General features: G+C 41.5%; 1 protein-coding gene across 2 annotated transcripts in view; it reads right to left on the minus strand.

Moving 5' to 3' along the window:
• Positions 1 to 19,935, minus strand: part of Cfap70 (cilia and flagella associated protein 70) — a 55,238-nt gene extending 35,303 nt beyond the window's left edge. For both annotated transcript variants that reach the window (XM_021643008.2, XM_021643007.2), the window contains exons 1-8: positions 19,586 to 19,935; positions 18,268 to 18,454; positions 16,890 to 16,988; positions 16,631 to 16,710; positions 14,617 to 14,796; positions 13,349 to 13,531; positions 9,444 to 9,538; positions 2,314 to 2,413 (exon numbers count right to left, since the gene is read on the minus strand). In XM_021643008.2, the coding sequence (XP_021498683.1) occupies positions 2,314 to 2,413; positions 9,444 to 9,538; positions 13,349 to 13,531; positions 14,617 to 14,796; positions 16,631 to 16,710; positions 16,890 to 16,988; positions 18,268 to 18,454; positions 19,586 to 19,648 (987 nt within the window). In that variant the 5' untranslated portion in view covers positions 19,649 to 19,935. The remainder of the gene's footprint in view (positions 1 to 2,313; positions 2,414 to 9,443; positions 9,539 to 13,348; positions 13,532 to 14,616; positions 14,797 to 16,630; positions 16,711 to 16,889; positions 16,989 to 18,267; positions 18,455 to 19,585) is intronic.

Consider the following 19,935-nt stretch of genomic DNA (forward strand, 5'->3'; position numbering starts at 1 on the left):
GATATTAACCAATATATATTATAATAAAAGAGGGAAATAGTTACATGATGATGTAACTCTTTTTTTTTTTTTAAGATAAAGTAGGATTTCCTTATTTGAAAACTTTTTGGAAGATGGCTCAGTGGGTATAGTGCTGGCCCCACAAGTACAATGACAGAAATTTGGATCCCAGTGTACCCAGAAATGTTGATCATGGGCTCCCCCACTGGAATCCCAGAGCAGGCAGCTAGCTGGACTACCCCAGTGCAGAGCTCTGGGTTCAAGGTGAGACACTTGACTGCAACATGCAAGGCAGGGTGCCATCAAGGAGAGCACCCATCACCAGTCTCTGGCTCCCACGCACATGTGTGCCCACACATACAGACACTCATATGTGCATGTATATCACACACATAAGCAACATTTAAAATTATTTTCAGAGGCAGGTATCATGGCACATGCCCTTAATCCCAGCACTAGGGAGGGTAAGAAACAGGCAGATCTCTATGAGTTCAAGGTTTGCCTGGTCTACATAGTGCGTCAAGGACAGCCAGAACTATGTAGAGAGACTCTGTCTCAAAAAAAACAAGACGCTGCAGAGATGGCTCAGTGGTTAAGAGTATTTGTACCTCTTCCAGAGGACATGGGTTCAATTCCTGGTACCCACAGGGCAGCTCACAACTGTCAGTAACTCCAGTTCCAGGGGATCTGATAGCCTCACATAGACATACACACAGGCAAAACACCAAAGCCCACAAAATAAAAATAAATAAATTAACAAAATAATTTTCTTTAAAAAATTATTTATTATTTATACTGTGTTCTACCTTCATGTATACCTGCATGCCAGAAGACAGCACCAGATCTCATTATAGATGGTTATGAGCCACCATGTGGTTGCTGGGAATTGAACTCAGGACCTTTGGAAGAGCAGCCAGTGGTCTTAACCTCTGAGCCATCTCTCCAACACAACAAAACAATTTTCATTTTAACATTCATCGTATGCAGTACTGTGTTACATAAGGACATGTTCAGCAGGGTATAATCCACACTGAGCCCACTCCTCCACACAACCCTCCTCCCTCCCTTCCTTTCTTCCCTTTTGTTCCTTTTGTTCCCCTAACTGGTGTTGCTTCTATTTTCATGTCACATGTACAGATGTAACTGTATGTATCTGTATTAAACCCAGGAACTCTAGATGACAGAGGATGTGGATTTGTCTTTCTGAGACTGGCTTAATTGGTATAATATGACTGCATCTATTTTCCTGCAAATGACATTATTTTATACTTTATGGCTGAAAAAAATTCCATTATGTATTTAAACCACATCTTTAAAGCCATTCCTCTGTGGCTGAATGCCTGGTTTTGTTCTGTGACTTTGCTACCGTGAGCAGTGCGGTAATAAACACTGATGTGTCGGAATCTCTGTAATGTGTTGACTCCGGGTCATTTGAGCAAACACTCAGAAGTGGTACAGCTGTGACATATGCTAGCTCTATTTTTAGTTTTGGAGGACCCTCCATACTGATTTGCATAGTGAATAGACAAGTTTCCACCTCACCCGTGCCTCATAAGTCTCCCTTTTGTTCATTGTGGTGGCAACATTTTTGTTTCACAAAAGAGCCTTTTCAACACCAAATCAAGTAACTTAGATGCTTGCTAGGTGCCCACTATGAGCTGTGTGTCATGATAAGTTCTGTGCAGGCTATAAAGCATGACCCCTACACTCATGGAATTTATACACAGGGGGTAAAGATGAGACATATACAGGAAAAATGAGAGAGAACATGTTCCAAGCTTACAAAACTATGTCTTCCCAGAATCATGGTTTATCTACGAATCCTATCACATTAGCAAGCAGTCTAACACATTTTGTAGGTAAGTCTAAATTTACCAGATCGAACCGTATTACTCATTTTGACCTAACTAAAAATGACTATTTCTTATGGTACCCATGGTAAGGACATAACAAAGGGTCAAGGGGAAATAAGTATCTGAAAATAAGGCCTGAACAAGTGTTTGTGAGGGACAGGGAACTTCAGTGACCAGTCACCCTTGTTTTCCTGGGAAATGAGACTGATGGTACATACACCAAGAAAGTCCAAGGAAAACTAGGGGAAACGGGCACATCAAATCATATCAGACGCAAAGAAACAGATTTCATTTGATAGGTCACTTCTAGTTTTAAAAACTTGAGATGAAGGCTCTCTCTGCTGTCTAGGCTGCTCTCCAACTCTGGGTCTAAAATGATCCTTGTCTCAGTCTCCCAGTTGCTGAGAACCATGGGCAGAACCCACTACACCAGGTTTATTTTGGGGATACATATGCTTACCTTCTCAAGTTTGCCTGCTTTTCCTTTCTGTACAGCAACCAAAGGTACTCTTGTGATCTCCACGGGCCAGAGCCGGCAATCAGCAATTCGCTTCTGGAAACTGCAAATTAAAAAACAGCCCATAAGTACTACGTGCAAACATGGACCAGTATAGCTTAAAAGGAAATATTCTTTTTTTTAAAAAAAATTGTGAGTAAAATGAGCTGGGGATATGGTTCAGTAGTAAAGAAAGTACTTGCCTAGTCCTAGCTTCACTTCAAAGTACTAAAAATAAAATCTATTACCTAGAAAGTAATGGAATGTATATGTGTGTGAGTGTGTGTGTGAGAGAGAGAGAGAGGAAAGACAGAGACAGACAGTGTCTGCTTCATTAGGCAGGTGAATTTCTCTTTGTTTTTGAGACAGCCCCTGAGTACCAGGATTACAGATGTGCACCTCGATGTGTTGGTAAAATGTTCTTTTGAAATGTATACACCTTACCCTTGTTCATTCAAATGCTGACTTCTGTCCCCCAACTCTCTGGTTTCAATACAGACACTGCATTGTAATATTTAGTCTAAGCATCACCTGTCAACTTTGTGTAAACATGCCAAAATAAAGCAACTAGCCACAATGTTGAGCAAGGGAAAGGAAGAGGAAGAGAGGGAGGAGCCAGAGGACAGGAAAGAGTGGGAGGCAAAGGGCAGATGAGAGTTAGGAGAGTAGATCTGGAGGACAGACCTTGGAACGACATGGAGAATGAACCAGATCTAAGATTTCATAAAAAGCAAGTATAATGAGTAAAATCTAAATGCTAGGAAACTATGAGGGCTTGGAGGTTTAAGAGGGAGTAATTATTGCCCAGCATCATGTTCTAGGTAACTAAATAAACCCAGTCTCTGTGTGGTGATTTGGTTACACAGCTATTTAGGATTAACAGCAGCTTTACTAAAAGATATATCCATAGTAAATATTAATTGCTACTTACAACAACCATGCCTGGCTAGATTGATTGTTTTTAAAGGTTTATTTGGGGCAGAAGAGATGGCTCAGAGGTTAAAGCACTGGTTGCTCTTCCAGAAGTCCTGAGTTCAAATTCCCAGCAACCACATGGTGGCTCACAACCATCTATGACAATATCTGGTGCCCTCTGCTGGCATGCAGGCAGAACACTGTATACATAATACATAAATAAATGTACATTTGTTTTTATTTTGTTAATTATGTGTTTGTATGTGACTCTGTATGAGTTATGCATATCAGTGCAGTATTTGCTGGCGACACTGATCCCCCAGAGCTGGAGTTCCTTACAAGTGAACTGCTTGATGTGGTGCTGGAAGTGAACCAGTGTCCCCTGGAAACATAGCCAGTACTCATAACAGCTGAGCCGCCTCTCTAGCCCAGGTGGTTGATTTTTTAAAACATTCCTAGGTTTATATAAATTTATAAAAATAATTTTACTTAAGTGCTAACAATTTCAAATAACACATCTTTTAGTGCCATATGGCAACATAAGCCTGGTAGGAGGTTAAGACAAGAGGATTATAAATTTGAGGGCTGCACAGTAAGTTCCAGGCCAGTCTGGGTTACATAGCAAGAGCCTCTCTCCAAAGCAAACCAACCACTGAGGAGGTTTGGGATGGTGGTGCATGTCTTTAATCTTAGCACTGGAGGACAGAAGCCAGAGGACTGTGAATTTCAGGTCAGCTTCGTCTACATGGGGAGACCCTATGTGTACAACAGCTACAAACAGAAGCATCAAAACTGTAATGGCTGACCTTATCAAGTTGGCAGGACTATGTCTACTATAGAGACATCCCTGGCTATATCCCTGAGGCTGTTTCGAGACGGGAAAGGCCTGAGCAGGGGAGACTGATACTCAGACTGCATGTGGGTGGCAACACCCAGTGAGCTGGGTCAGTAAAGGGGGAGAGTGGACAGCAGCATTCCTCTGTCTCTGTCCCCTCGTCCAATTGAAAGCTAGGATTTTTAAAAATTTTTATTTTATTTTATTATGTATGCAATGCTCTGCCTGGATGCCGGAAGAGGGCACCAGATCTCATTATAGATGGTTGTGAGCCACCATGTGGTTGCTGGGAATTGAACTCAGGACCTCTGGAAGAGCAAGCAGTGCTCTTAACATCTGAGCCATCTCTCCAGCCTGATTTTTTTTTAAAGCTCCATCAGAGAGTTGAGGTAAAGGGAAAACTATAATCTGAAATTTGCAGACAGGAAAAAAGAGGATAAAAGCTGAGATCCACTTTACAAATAGCCAAGGTACAGTAGACAGAAAATGGAAAAAAAAAAAAAAAAAGACCTTAATTGTAACTTTGGCAAATTATTAGAGACCAAGAGTTAAAAAAATTCCAGGAACCTAGATTAAAAAGTTGCCTGTTCTTATGGATATTAAATGCAGGAGAAACCTTATGCTTCAAGAAGTGGTGGGAAGCAAATGTTTTGAAATACCCTCAAATGTTCTTTTGTTTTGTTTTTGAGACAGGGTCTCACTATATAGCCCTGGCTGACCTGGCACTTGCTATGCAGACCAGGCTGGTCTCAAACTCACAGAGTTCTACCTCTGTCTCCCCAGTGCTGGGTTTAAAGGTGTGCCCAACTTGTAGTGTTCTTTGTAAGAAAGGCCTGATCTTTCAGGAAAACTACCAGAACCTTGTGTTCTAAAAGACAGTCAACTAGACAACTCCACCTCTGCCCAATCTTCCCTCAACAAAAGGTTGGGAGGAATTAAAAAAAAAAAAAAAAAAAAAAAGACTATGAAACCTTTCCATGAACAATGACCCAAGGACTCAAACCTACTCACCTCCTACCCCAAAATCACCCAGCAGATTTCAGCTGAGGAAGCAGCAGAACAGAGTCCCATCCTGACAGGAACTCACAGATTAGCCCAAAGAAGACAGGGCAAGAGAAATTAATCGGAGGCCTGTGGGACAGCTACAAAAATATTCCCTGTGTCCAGCTCCTAAGCAGATCAAGACCAAACCCCACACTAAAATCCTTAGACTTTGAATTCCTATTTCCCCAAACGTACTCTGTGCAACACAGCTGTTAAGGTCGAAGTCTGGCATTTCTGGATAACCTCTGAGCCTTGTCTATGAAGATGGACTCCCTTTCTCAGCAGGGTTCCCTCTTTGCCTCCTGATCTGGGGAACCCCAGGTTCCCTAAGGAGCATTCCGTAGTCCTCAGGGAAATTTACAGGCCTTACCCTTTCCTGATAAGAAACCTGTTCAGCAAGCACATGGGGATTCCTGGAGACACCTATCCTATACTAATAAGATGTCTTGACTTTCAACCAATGACCTTTAACTGTGTGTGGAGATTTTCCACCACCCATAGGATAATTAAGTACTGCTTTCCCCTCTTGTTATAGGGCTGTTTTGTTACATGTAGATGAAGTTTCCCTGATGCCCCTAGCCCCAGCAAATTAAACACATTCACCCTCAAAACCCCTGGTTTATAAACCCCAGGTTTATAAGTCCCTGATTCATGAAATAAAGTCTATCCCTCCATCATGACCACCTGAGCCTCATCATTTATTCTGGGGAAGGAAGGGCTCCCTGAAGAATCTCTGCGGAAAACCCCGAGTTTGGCTGGGCCACCTGGGACATGCTCCTGGCTTCTGTGAGCTTCTGCTGTTCACTGGCCTGCCAGAACTGCCTTCCAGGTGGTTTCCAGCTTTCGCCCACACCCCTGCTGTTCATACAGTGGCCTAATCAAGAGGCTGTAACACTGCATTATCACCACAGGCTTTCAGATCATCTGAGTACCAGCAATCTCATTTTAAAAGGGCTAACTGTAACGCCCAGTGGGAAACTCATTTCCACCTCCCCTGGTGAGACTGGGAGCCTCACCTAGTACATGAGTGCTCTAATCATTCCTGAAACAGAAATGAGACCTTTGATCTCGGGAGTTCCTCTGTTCCTGTCCAGAAGAAAACAGTGCCTGGACCAGCCTGATTTGGGGAACCCACCCAGTAGCCGAGATAGGAAACAGTACAACAGCTGAGCCCTGAGACCGCCCAGGCTACCATCTGAGAAGGAACCACAAATGTCCAGATACCAATACAAATTAAAGAGGACCAGTTGCACAATGGGACCCTCATGATGGAAGAAAATAGACCCTGACAAGTTGTCCTCTGAGCCCAGACAAGATGAAGTAAGTGGTGCTCCACAAAATTTGAGGCAGATGAATTTAAAGACATGGTAGCTCAGAAGTGAGTCATCCATGATGTCTGTGGGGTCAAATTATCCCCAATCATGGACTACTGGAAAAGTGGCAGGCCCTGCAACCCCCAAAATCCCACTTACTGAGTGTCATAGCTCACCAATCAGATTCACTAACGACTCGAATATCCAGTCAAAAGCCATTCTGTACTCACTACAATTATCCTGCAAAGCCAGGTATGGTGGCACACACCTGTAATCCCAGCACTTGGGAGGCAGAGAAAAGTGGATTTCTGTGAGTTTGAGGCCAGCCTAGTCTACAAAGCAAGTCCAGGACAGCCAAGGCTACACAGAGAAACTCTGTCTCAAAAAAACAAAACAAAAACCCAAACAAACAAATTATCCTTCAAAAGCAGATAAAGGTTTTCTCCGGCAAAAAAAGTCAGCCAGCAGTAGCTGCCTTGTGAGGAAAGTTGTCCATGTATATTGATGAGCAGATGAGAAGCGCTACAGGTCACAGAGAAACAAAACATTGAGTCACAAATTCAAATACACAGAACATGAGGAAATCACCAACCATTTTATAAGTTAAAGTAAAATAATTAAAGGTGTGCCTTATTCTTATATTGATCTAATAAATGACTATTTGCTCAAAATAATATGAACAACAGTTTATCCTCAGTAAAACAAATCCATCAACATAGAAAATCAATCAAATCAATCAAATCCATCAAATAGAAAAAGGGTTACATGTGACCAGGTAGGGGACCAGAAGTATACCTCTGAAATACCTGCTCATTTTTTTTCTTTTCTTTTTGTTTTGTTTGTTTTTGAGACAGAGTTTCACTGTGTAGTCCTGGCTGTCCTGAACTCACTATGTAGAACAGGCTGGCCTCAAACTCACAGAGATCTGCCTGCCTCTACCTCCTGTGTGCCTGGGATTAAAGAAGTACACTACCACGGCCTGGGTCCTGCCCAATTTTCCAATGAATGTAAAACTATTTTGAAAAACAAACAAACAAACTTTTTTTTTTTTAAAGCCAGAGCTAAGGACTGTGATTACAGGCACATTGGCAATCCTGTGTTTCTCATTTGTAACCAGCTTTCTATGTTAGAGACAGTACTGTAGAGTATTAAGCCTCCTATCTTTCCTTAGTAATGATGCCCTGACTCTGGCTGGTGACAAGTGTCCAACTAAAACAATGTATTTTCTAGCATCTGTTTCATCTAGAAAAGACCCATGAGACATAAATAGGGATTATTAGGCCCCTGCAAGGTTCTGAGGGCAAAACCCTGAGGACACCCACCACCAGTACCCTTTCAAGTCCACACGGGTTCTCTTCCACCATGCTCAGTTTTTGAAGCCAGAATCCCACCAATCAGTCAATCATCCCACTTTTCTTTTTCTTTCTTCAGTTTCATGTGTGTGAGTGTTTGTCCACATGTACATGAGTCTAACCCATGTATGCCTGGTACCCACACAGGCCAGAAGATGGCATTGGGTTCCCTGGGACTGGAGTTACAGATGGTTGGGAGCCATCATGTGGATACTGAGAATCAAACCCTGGTCCTCGGCAAGAGCAACAGCAGTTCTAAACTGCTGAGCCAGCTCCCCAGTCAAGCTTGTAGGGGGTAGGGGTCTTTGTACAGACAGGCATGCACTAAGGGAAGCTGGAATGTTAAATACACACAGGAAAAAAAATGCAAAACCTGCTTTCTGCTGTTATGCCAGGTTCACGGGACCCTCAGAGACCACCAGGAGATGACCCGATGCAATTGCAAGAGAGCTTTATTATGAGAGCGATCGAACTCGGGACCCAAGTCTCACTGGCGCAGCAGTAGAGAAGTGGGACCTCGAGTTCTGAGTGAACAGAATTTTTAAAGGGAAAGTCTGTGAGCCGGGGGTTTCCATGGCAGCAAGCAGGGGGGCACAAGCCTTGGCGTTACAGAATTGGGTGAAGTTTAGCAGGGCGGGGTGACCTTTTCTGAGGCATATAATCACAATGGCTATTTTTCTAAACCATATCTGAAACATTGGGGAGAATTTTCCCACCCGATTCTCAACCGATTCCCATTGATTATTGCCAGGGAGTTTGTCTCTATTTTCTATGAAGCATTTATTCTGTTATATTTCCTAGAGGCTGTTGCTAGGAGAGTTAACTTTGTTTTCTGCCAGGTGTACATTCTGTGATATTTCCTGGTACCTGAATTCAGTTCCCAGTCAAGATCTTTATTTCAAAATGGAGTTATATTCAGGCTATCTTAAGCTCTTCACTGCCAGAAGGCTGAAGCAGATATATTTTCTAGCCTGGTGAGTTCTGTGCAATCTATGTGGCCAGACCCTCCTCATAAGCTTGTTTTCTTCAGTCAATCTAAGAACATATCTTTATAGAAGTTGTTACATGCACTTGACAAAGAGTTTCAATGTAATGATGCCTGATCTGTATTTAGCTTACTTTGTTCCACACCGAGACTTAGGGATGCTTTATTTTGCACATGGGATTCAGTTAATCATCACAAGAATAGCACCAGATTATGCTGTGCTTAAATAAGCCAAAAATAAACAACTCTTGATGTCTGAACCAGTACCAGTTGTATTGCTCTAGGTAGCCTTTTTGCCTCCTTTTTTGGCTGCCTGTGAAGGTCTCGCAGACATCTCACCCTAACACACACACACACACACACACGAGCTCTAGCAATCTTGAGCCATGAATTAAGCTAAAGCGAAGGCTGTTCCTGGGTTTCTGAGGATACTGCAGAGCCACTACGCATGTCAGTTCTAGAATTATTTTATGTAAGTCAAAAAGAAATGCTCACCTAGGAAAAAGTCCCTAGGTCATCTGTTATCAGCAGATGTCAAACTAGTGCAAGTGGAAGAGAAAGTTTCACACTTTAACTCAAATGTGGATACAGTGAATGGAGGGAAGAATAACATTATTTCCACCCCCACCCCAGTCCTTTTCTGTTCTCACCTTGCAACTGCAGAAGGATCGAGGTAGCAGCGGCTTTCCAAGTCCCAGACAATCCTTTTCTTTATGCATTCTGCTTGGTTCCTAAACTCCCTGTCCTGTGGAATAATAAGATGGCAATTCCTGGTCTTTGTGTGTGCTGGCTTCACTCTGTCAGTCTGTGGGCACTCTTGCATGTGGCAGCTATTTCAACTGCTTGGAGTACATGAGATAACCTTCAGATATAATGCTCTGCTTACATCAACCCATTCCTAAGTGCCAAATGTTCATGCATATAACCTCAGTTCGTGATTCTCATTCAGAATGTACATTAAAATCATTGAGGAGCTTTAAAAAAATAAAAATCTCCTAGAGAGCAGCAGTGTGTGACTTATTCGTCCATTTTTAGTGGAGCTCTGGAAGGAGCTGGGCAGGAGCCTGTATGTATGAACCCCCTGCTCTCTATTCTTGACTATGGATGTGATGTGACAGCTCTCTCAGGCTCCTGTGTCTGTGACTTCTCTGACATGACAGACTGTAATCTGGATCTGTGAGCTGAACACTTCCTTCTTTTCCTGAGTTGCCTGCATCAGAATATTTTACCACAGCAATAGGAAACAAAATTAACACACTACTGTCATTGTCTTAAAAATATTTCCAGGGGCTGTATGTAGTGATGTCTCTGTAATCCTAGTTCTGAGGAGTTTGAGGCAGAAAGATGAGTTCAAGGTCAACCTAGGCAGATGTTGAAACTCAGTCTTATTTAAAAAAAAAAAAAAAAAAGCAGGGACTGGACAGGTAGCTCAGAGTTTAAGAGCACTGGCTGCTCTTCCAGAGATCCTGAATTCAATTCCCAGCAACCACATGGTGGCTCACAACCATCTGGAATGATATCTGTATACATCATAAAATAAATAAATCTTAAAAAAAAAAATGTAGTCCTGGCTGGCCTGGATCTCACTATGTAGACAAGGATGGCCTCAAACTCATGAGATCTTCTGCTTTCTAAGTACCAGGATTGAAGGCATGAGGCACCACACCTGCCACCTTTACATGTAATTTTATAGTGCAGCCAAGGCTGAGAAACAATTATGTAAACTAAAATATGGCATAATATCTAAATATATAAAATAGTATAAAAGGTAATTATATTTACTAAACAAATGATGAGAAAATCATGTCAGCAATTTTTAAATGTTGCTAGCCTTATTACTAGTTTAGATATTTAGAGTCAATGAAAAGAATTCAACATCCTCCTTTCACTAGTTATTTTTCTGAATGTTTCTACTGATGTGTGTTGACTAGTACAAGAATTATTTGCAACCACTTTTCTATTATTTTCCATGCCCTTGATAATTGATTCCCACTAGTAAAGAAGTGAATAAGTAAATTAAAGTATGTCCACTCAATGTCATATCATATAGAAACAGTTAAAAAAAAAGAATGAAAAAAATGTAGTGATATGAAAAAATACTCACTACTTTATGAAGTAAAACAAAGCAAGTTAACTTATATAATAGCCTCTAAAAATGATGGGGACAGTATCAATATGCATGTACTTGTTATGCCCAAGTCTCTCGGAACCCAAAGACCACTAAGGAGCTGATTCCCCTGCAAATGCAATAGGGTCTTTTATTACAAGCTTGAGCTCAGGCCCACATTGTCACCGATGCAGTGGTGTGGAGTGTAGAGACCCGAGCTCAGGGGGAGGAAGGCTTTTATTTTGGGTTACAGCAAGGTTGGGAAATTTCAGCTACAGTTTTATGATTGATTGTCATTTAGCAAATTATGGGTGTCCAGAAGAAAGTGTTTTCCCGGAGGGCCAAGCCAAACCGTAATTGTCATCCTCTTGTAAAGAACACCTGGGTAAATTCCAGGTATTCTCTGATTAACTATTGCTAGGGGTGATGGTTAAGTATTACTGGCTAATACTTAACCTTGGGCACGGGACTCTATTGTCTTCTTCCTGGAATTGGTGACCTATGGCCTAGTTCCTGGGCCTGGTGACTTTTGGCTTGTTGTGGGGGTGTCAGGCCTGGTTCTCTCATACTAGTTCTCTCATACATCTCTATTGATGTGTGAGGAAAAACTGACATATTTCCCTGCTTCTGATGTGAGTAAGCACAATCTACACCTAGTCCAGGAGAAAAAAATATACTGTGGAATAAATAGAGAAATAGGAGTGGCTTCTTGATATGTTCTAGATCTGAAAATAATATGACTGAATGCTTCCCAAAAGTCTGGATTCCCTAAAGAAAGACAATTAAAAAAATATCTATGGTGTTCTGGCTGCATAATGTGCGCGCCTGCTGGCCAGAAGAAGGCTGCTGGGACGGGAATTACATACCACTGTGATTCCCCTATGTCTGTGCTGGGAAGTGCATCCAGGCCTCTAGAAGGGCAGCCAGTGCTCTTAATGACCAAATCATCTCTCCAGCACCAAGAATAACAATTTTATCTGTAAATTTTGTTATAATGCTGGCTGAACATTATTTAACCACCGTTGGAATCATCATCAAATAGAAAGGCATTTTCCCATCACAGATAGCCCAATATAACTGTAGCTACCTGGGAACTTTTTGTTTTCTTTTAAACACTTGTTTTTGTTTGGTAAGCCAGACCTTCTAGAATCTGACTCTCCTTCCCTCAGGAAAGAGAGACAGGTTCTGTCCCTTAGTCTTCATGTCACTGCACTTATTTCTTTTGTATGTACAAGAGGCATCTGGGAGAAACAATAACAAAGTAACTACTAGGGTAACAAGATGGAAAATAATCAGGAAGAAGACACAGACATGAAAGACTTTTACTGTATACTCCTTTTTTCTTCCTCTTTTTCTTGTTTGTTCTTACTTGAGACAGGGTTTCTCTGTGTAGCCTTGGCTGTCCTAGACTTACTTTGTAGACCCAGCTGGACTGGAACTCCCAGAGATCCACCTGCCTCTGCCTCCCCAAGTGCTGGGATTACAGGCGTGCACCACTGCACCCAGCTTACTGTATACTGAGTGACCAAAGAATTGAAATTTGTTTTGAGGGGGTATTAGTTTGGGGTTTGGAGCAAAGGTCTGAGTGAAGGCCAGCCAGATGGAGACATGCCCAGCCATGTGGGGAAAGGAACTAGCTTTACTGCATTCTTTTCCTGCCCACTAGAGTTACAGTTGCTAGGAAACCAGCCCAGATAGCCAGCCCAGAACTGTTTATGGTCTTTGTACTAAAGTAAACCAATCATTTCAAAAGTCAATTTCCTTTACCCAATCATGTAATGCCAAGGCATGTAGCTCCCTGCTTGAGTTTTTTGTCCCCCCCCCACCCCATTAAAAACCTTGATCCCCTAGACTGCAGGGCTGCATCCCTCTCCTGCCTTCACAGGAAGTTTTACAACCCAGGCTCGAGCACGTATCCAATAAACTCTCATCTATTTGCAGCGGAGAATCCTGGTGGTCTTTGGGGGGGTCTCATGAACTGGGCATAACAACACTTCTTAATTTTAAATTTCAAGCTGTGTTTGGAAGCTGAATGTCTTCCAAAGATCTCTGTGTTAACGGCTCTGAGAATGGTACTGAGAGGCTATGGGGTCTTTAGGAAATGAAGCCTACTGGGGGGCTCCTAAGGCACAAAACAGAGGGGTCAACCCATCATGGAGCTGAACCTCCAAATGTGAACCAAAATAAAGCTTTTTTCTTTATAAGTTGATTCTCTTGGGTGTTTCATTATAGCAACAACTGAATAATCTACTTATCTACTCAAAAAGAAACAAATATAAAATAAAGAGTAAGCTGAATGTAAATTATTCTGTTTGCAGAATTAGATATATGATTTTGACACACTATCAGTATTGGCAAAGACAGGTATGTATGTACAAACTTTGGGTCCATAAAAAGTTTATAGTCTGTTCATGCACTGTGTTTTTCATGAAACCTGTTCTCTCTCACCTCAGGGTGGTTGAGCTCTCCTTCTTCTTCCTCATAGGGACCACCCACAATGAATGCATCAGGGATGTTGTTAGCTCCTGGAGCAAGAATGTTAGCAATAGGCCATTTTTTAGGCCGGGGAACAGGTTCTCTTTCCCCTCCAAGCTTCATATTTCCATTCTTGAAAACCATAGGGTAGTCCTTCTAAAACAATAAATACCAGATGTGAGGATACTTGTAAAGGCTTTGGAATGTATAAAAAGTTTCCTTAGTACTTTTTCCAGTAGAATTCTGAATATTATATCTATACTATCTGGTTCTATATAGGGGCCTGTACCCTTCATTTTATTTGTGCTAATGTATAACTGTGAATGATAGAAAACATGATAAAATGCAAATTACTATTTTTTTTCTTTTTTGGTGTTTTTGAGACAGGGCTTCTCTTAGTAGCCTTAGCTGTCCTGGACTCAGGCTGGCAAATTACTCTTTTTAAAAATATTTTATTTATTTATGTACATGTGTATGCACACTTTTGCACCAATATGTGTGGAAGTTAGATGAAAAACTTTTGGGAGTTGGTGCTCTCTTTCCTTATGTAGGTCCAAGGAATCAAACTCAAGCCATCAGGCTCAGCAATAAGTGGCTTTGCTCTTTAAGCCATCCCACCAGCCCAAAGAGGAAAAATCAGTAGCAACCTGAAGATGGGAGCAAAACATGCACAGATGTGTCATGTGCAGTCACGGGTTGTCCCTGTGTAGGAAAGCAACCCTCCAGACTTGCCTTAGGTTATTCCAGTTTTGGAAATGAGTCAGTTGTCTCTGGAACCCACCTAAGCCCCAGAAGTTTTATGCAAATTTACATTTAGGCTGTGGAAGTAGCACAGGTGAAGGCTTTAACTTATTGCACCTTGGGAATCTCCAGCAGAAAACTTAAGTATTCCTGTATCTAAAAATTTGATCTAAACAATACCTGGAATTAAGAGAAAGCACTCCACAATGAGATACTTATGCAAAACCCATAAAAAGTAATCTATGTATACGCATCCAAAAACTGGCAACTTTTAAATGTTGTACTTATTTTGGGCCATAAGTATATGTTGATTTAATATAAACTACATGTAATGTGTAGAATGTGTAACCGCATAGGGTTATGAAAACATACATGTAAAACAAAAGTGAATATTAGTTTTTAAGCCTAAAATGCATCTTAGCCATTGGTAGAGTGAGTTTGCGTGCAGTGTTGGCAGGGAGGAACATGGCCTGTGTAAATATTTGGAAGTAGGGCTTTACCTCTCCAACTGATGGAACTTGTAGACCAACAACGTAGTTATACTGAGGCCCCACAGGAATGAAAGACTCAGGCACAGAATAGGCGGCTTCCAGTGTGACCTTCAGTAGATTGCTTGCTGAGACCTGTGCTGGAGTCAGTAAGGGCTCTGCCACAAATACCTTCACATCAAGACTGCACTGCTATCAAATAAAATTATGCAACATTTATGAACATTGCCATAGGCATTCATTCTCTTTATTTATATTATCTCCTACCACTGTTCCAGTTAAACTCAATTATTTCCAGACAGAGGACTTAAATGTCTTTTCCCAAGTACCAGGAGTTGAAGAAAGAGACAAAAGGAGAACTGGAGAATCTTATGATGAACTAGAGTCTTCTTCATTCTACAGCGGTGACGTAAAGTACAAATACAAATAAGTATGGAAAAGGAATCGGATGATTCCACAGTGAATGTAACTAGCAGGCATGACATGGGAGGTTTTTTTTATTTTGCTGGCATGTATTCTATGATTATGTGGGGTGTATGCATGTATGCTATATGTGTATGTGTGTTTAGGCATATATGTGCCACTGTGAGTATGTGAAGAGTAAAAGATAACCATGGATATTGGTTTTCACTTTCCACTGGGATGTGAAGGCCTTTACATGGATCCTGGGAATTTGAACCTAGGTCCTCACACGTGTATGGCAAGTGCTTTACACTTAAGCCATCTATATCACCACCACCTACATCATCATCGTCGTCATTGCTATTGCTGTTATTATACAGGGTTTCACGGTGTAGCCCTGGCTGGCATGGAACTCACTGAGTGCACCAGCTTAGCCTCAGACTCATAGAGATCCACCTGCCTCTGCCCCGCCAAGTGCTGGGATTAAAGGTGTCTATTACCTCACCCAGCTTTATAAAATACTCTTGTTGAGAAGCACCAAAGAGGAAGAGGATAATTAATTACTGGGCTAGAAAAGAATAGGAAACAATGATATTTGAGACTACTTTTATAGGATATCAGGAGTTTGTGACTTGGATCATCAAAGGAAATAAAGAAAAAATAATTCTGGGTCCAAAGAAAATCTACTGTAAAAGGGATTGAAACAGTGTGTACTTTCAGCCCAAAGGTAAGGAAGTAGTTTGGGACACTGGAACAGAATGCATAAGGACAGGAGCAGTTCAAATTCAGTCGATGGAATGAAGCTACCATGTGCACTGCTTGCAAAGAAATTGGGACCTTGACACAGGTGCAGTGGATAAATCTATGAGCCACACTAAGCAGGGAAAAGATGTGATCAGACTTGCTTTTATGGAAGCAACAGGAAGGCTGAAGTGGGGGAGGAGATGAGGTCATGTGCCAAGATTACTCATAGTGATCCAATGAAAGCTGAGGTAACATAAAGCAGGTAAGAAGAAAGGGTCTAAAGACTCAAAAATAGGTATTTGGAGATTGGTTATAATTAGGATCCATGGGTACAACTTAGGTCCTATCATGTAAATTCATGGATGGGTAATGCCATCAGCCCAATGGACTAAGAAACAAGAAAGAGTAAGTTTAGGGGAAGACAGTGAGTTCAGTTTTAGGATGTTGTGTCTTAGATGATTATAGGGTGTCACTGCAGAGAGTTCTGGTACATTGCAAAGTCTCATATTCTGGAATTCAGGAGAAGGTGTTGGCTAATAATGCTGAATTAGAAGTCTTTAACTAGAGGCAGGCTGCCATTCCTACTGGGTAACACACTGTCATATATAATTTAACCTACTGGCATGCAGCTTAAGAAGCATTTCCAGAGTGAAGCCTTCCTTAACATACTTCTGGGCAAAGTAGCCAAGACCTTCTCTTTGTCTCATCGATTCATCATGCTTGGTCATAATCCATGAGGTGAGACAGCCTTATTCATCCCTGTTTGCCAGAAACTAGTGCTGCAGGTATCACGAGAGGAGGTGCCAATGCACCTGAACCAGACCTCAATATCTGGACTATGAGGTAGGCTGAAAACATTAACACTTAAAACTTGGATTACCTTAGAGCCTGGTGAAGGCGTCTCCAAGGGCGACCCCTGCACAGGGTGTAACGGGACCGTTGTTTCAAATGAGTCTTCTCCTGTCACATCAAGTTGAGCCAAAGAGGAAAGGGTCAGATCAAGGCTGCTACAGGCACAGGCATGACCTCATTTCCCCCTGGAGTTTTTCAAAGCCTTGGAGACTAGGCTGTACACATTGCCGGGTATAGGCTTTATGAGTTTTGTTATTTTTGGCTTTTGGGTAGATTATACATCTGACCTTCTAGTAAAGGAAGAAGATCCACCACAGCTTGGCCAAGAATTGAGGTCTTCTCATCTTTCTGTTTCTTTTCCTTTGGTAAAAGTTCTGTCACGGTTACTAGAAAAGTGAAAGCAAAGAAAAACGAGAGCGTTTCTAACCACTCCACCAGATGGCAAAGCTGCAGCAAGCAAGGTCTAAGTTAAAGATAAGGGATTCTGACGTGCTACAGTGCAACGGTAAGAGTGCTCAAACAAGGCTTCAGATCAAACCCCACCACAGACTGCTGCTGCAGCAGCAGCAGCAGCAGCAATTATCCTGAAACTCAGGAGGGTGCATCACAGACTTCCGGTAGACAGTGAGACGTCATCAGCTCTGCCACTTCTCAACTTTCTGCCCTAAGTTATAAGGAATAAATCTAACCTCAGAATCATGTAGTACATATATGGAAAGGCAACTGATGTCTATAACCGTCTGGCAAAAAAAAAAAAGTTACTGCTCTATATCATCTGAAAGAACCTATCATATTTATCATAAAAAATTACCAACAGATGTGGCAGCACACATCTGTAATCTCAGCACTCAAAATTGCAAATTCAAGGTCAACCTGGACTACATGGTGAAAGTGTGTTACTTGCATATTTTTAGAAATTAATGTTCTTAGATAGGATCTCATGTCTCCCAGGCTGTCCTCAAACTCATTATTTAACCAAAGATAACCCTGAACTTCTGATCCTTCTTCACCTGCTTCCTGAGTCCTGGGGTTACAAGCATGCATGCCTGTCTAAGTTAGGGCTTCTATTGCCGTGAGGAAACACCATGACCAAAGCAACTTGGAAAGGAAAAGATTTATTTGGCTTACACTTCCACATCACTGTTTATCACTGAAGGAAGTCAGGACAGGAGTGCAAACAGGGCAGGAATCTGGAGGTAGGAGCTGATGCAGAGGCCAGAGAGGAACACTGCGTACTGGCTTTCTCCACGTGGCTTGCTCAGCCTGCTTTTTTCTAGAACCCAAGACCACCAGCCCAGGGGTGACACCACCCACAATTGACTGAGCTCTCTGACATCAATCACTGATTTAAAAACAACCAACCAACCAAACAACCAGCATTTGGGAGGCAGAGGCAGGAGTATCTCTGAGTTGAAGGCCAGCCTGGTCTATAAAGCTAGTCCAGGACAGCCAAGGCTACACAGAAAAAAAACCTGTCTCAGAAAAACAAAACAAACAAACAAACAAACAAAAACAAAAACAAAAACAAAGCATGTCACAGTTCTTGACGCCAGAAAGAAGCAGAAGGAACAAAGGCCACCGCACTACAGGAGAATGCACTTCTCCTACCATAGCGGCTTGGCACTCAGGATCTCCCCGCAACGTGCTCAGAACCATGAGACTCACAGAATAAAAGTTTATGGGCAAGGTCATCTAACGTGGTTCCTCCGTCTGGGCTGAGCTCAAAGCTGCAAGTAAAGTTGTACTTTGCAGTTCCTTCTGGAGAGACCGTGATTTTTGAGGAGTCGCCGAGAACTGTCTGGTTGAATTCTGCACGGACAAAAGTAACTGGTGTGTCTCCCTTGAAGCCTTTCTGTGGGCAGAAGCATCATGGTTCAGTTTTAAATGATAGCTTTTCTACGTATCTGGCAACCTATCTGGACCTGGACTAAACATCGGTTTCCGTTTTTCTCTAACAAGCTACACTACAAACACAAATGAGACAAAGGGAAAATCGTTAAACAAATGCAGTTCTAGCTAAATGCAACATTTGACTGGTGTCATTTATGTTAAAATCTAAAACGATATCACTTCTTGTATTATCTGATTACAAAAATATAGTCACACATCTTTAAAAAGTGATAAAAATCACATAGGGAATTAAATTTCCTGTAGCCTTATTTCAATATACAGACATTACTAACATTTCAGAATATATTTTTATGTTTTGTTGTAAATATGTATACATGTGTATATATTTTACATACACATTATTAAACAAATAGAGCTAATTAATTATATCCTTTTAAAGAACAGCTCTGTAAACTTCTGGACAGTGAATATTTTCCCATTTCATTATGCATTTAGTTTTAGTGGTTATTACAGGTCTATTATTTGAAATCCTAAATCATAAGAATTAAGAAAGAGCTTTGATCCTTTTCAGAAGAAAGGGAAAAAATTGTATGTCAGATGTTTTGTGACTTGTCTAAAGTGAAATTAATCATAAGAATTAAGAAAGAGTTTTGATCCTTTTCAGAAGAAAGGGAAAAAAATTATATGTCAGATGTTGTGACTCGTCTAAAGTGAAATTAATCATAAGAATTAAAAAGAGTTTTGATCCTTTTCAGAAAAAAGGGAAAAAAAATTGTATGTCAGATGTTGTGACTCGTGATGAAATTTCACCATCTAGGAGGCTGAGACCGGAAAACTGCTGTGAATTTGATGCCAGCCTAAGCTTAGTGAAACTGTCTCAGAAGAAAGGAAGTAGGAGGAGGAAACACATAGTAAAACAGAAATTATTCGTTTCAACCCTATTAAATGTAGCATCCAAAAGGCCAGGTATTTTAGACACAGGACATTATGACTGGCTGTGTATAAACTAACAACACAGAACACTGGGGACAAGATTGTCATGATCAGTGGGAGAAAAATGATGCAAAACTTCAATCTTGTCCCCTCCATGCCTCTAAATAAAGACTATGTGGGTTTCCAAGAGTCAGTTTACCAAATCATATCCATTTGTCACAGTAATGTGCACCGTTCTGCCTGAGGATGACCCCAGATCCATGTCAGCACTTGCTCAAAGTCTCTCTGGTCTTCTGTGGCCTCTATAAAGATAACAAATGAGCGTCTGTTTCCTTGTGTTCCACATCATAACCAGGACCCCAGGAACTGCAGATGCATTATAGACCAGTGCCATTTACCCCACCTTTGCCACCTCCGCTGCTGGAGGAGGTGCTTTCAGGAGTTGTCCCAGGAACATGGGTCCACTAACTGATGCTATGGTACCTAAACACATCACTAACCTATAAAATGCAAATGATCACAAGACGGAGACTTAGAGTGTCTTCACTC

Source organism: Meriones unguiculatus, chromosome 4 (genome assembly GCF_030254825.1).
Source record: "Meriones unguiculatus strain TT.TT164.6M chromosome 4, Bangor_MerUng_6.1, whole genome shotgun sequence".
Taxonomy (NCBI): domain Eukaryota; kingdom Metazoa; phylum Chordata; class Mammalia; order Rodentia; family Muridae; genus Meriones; species Meriones unguiculatus.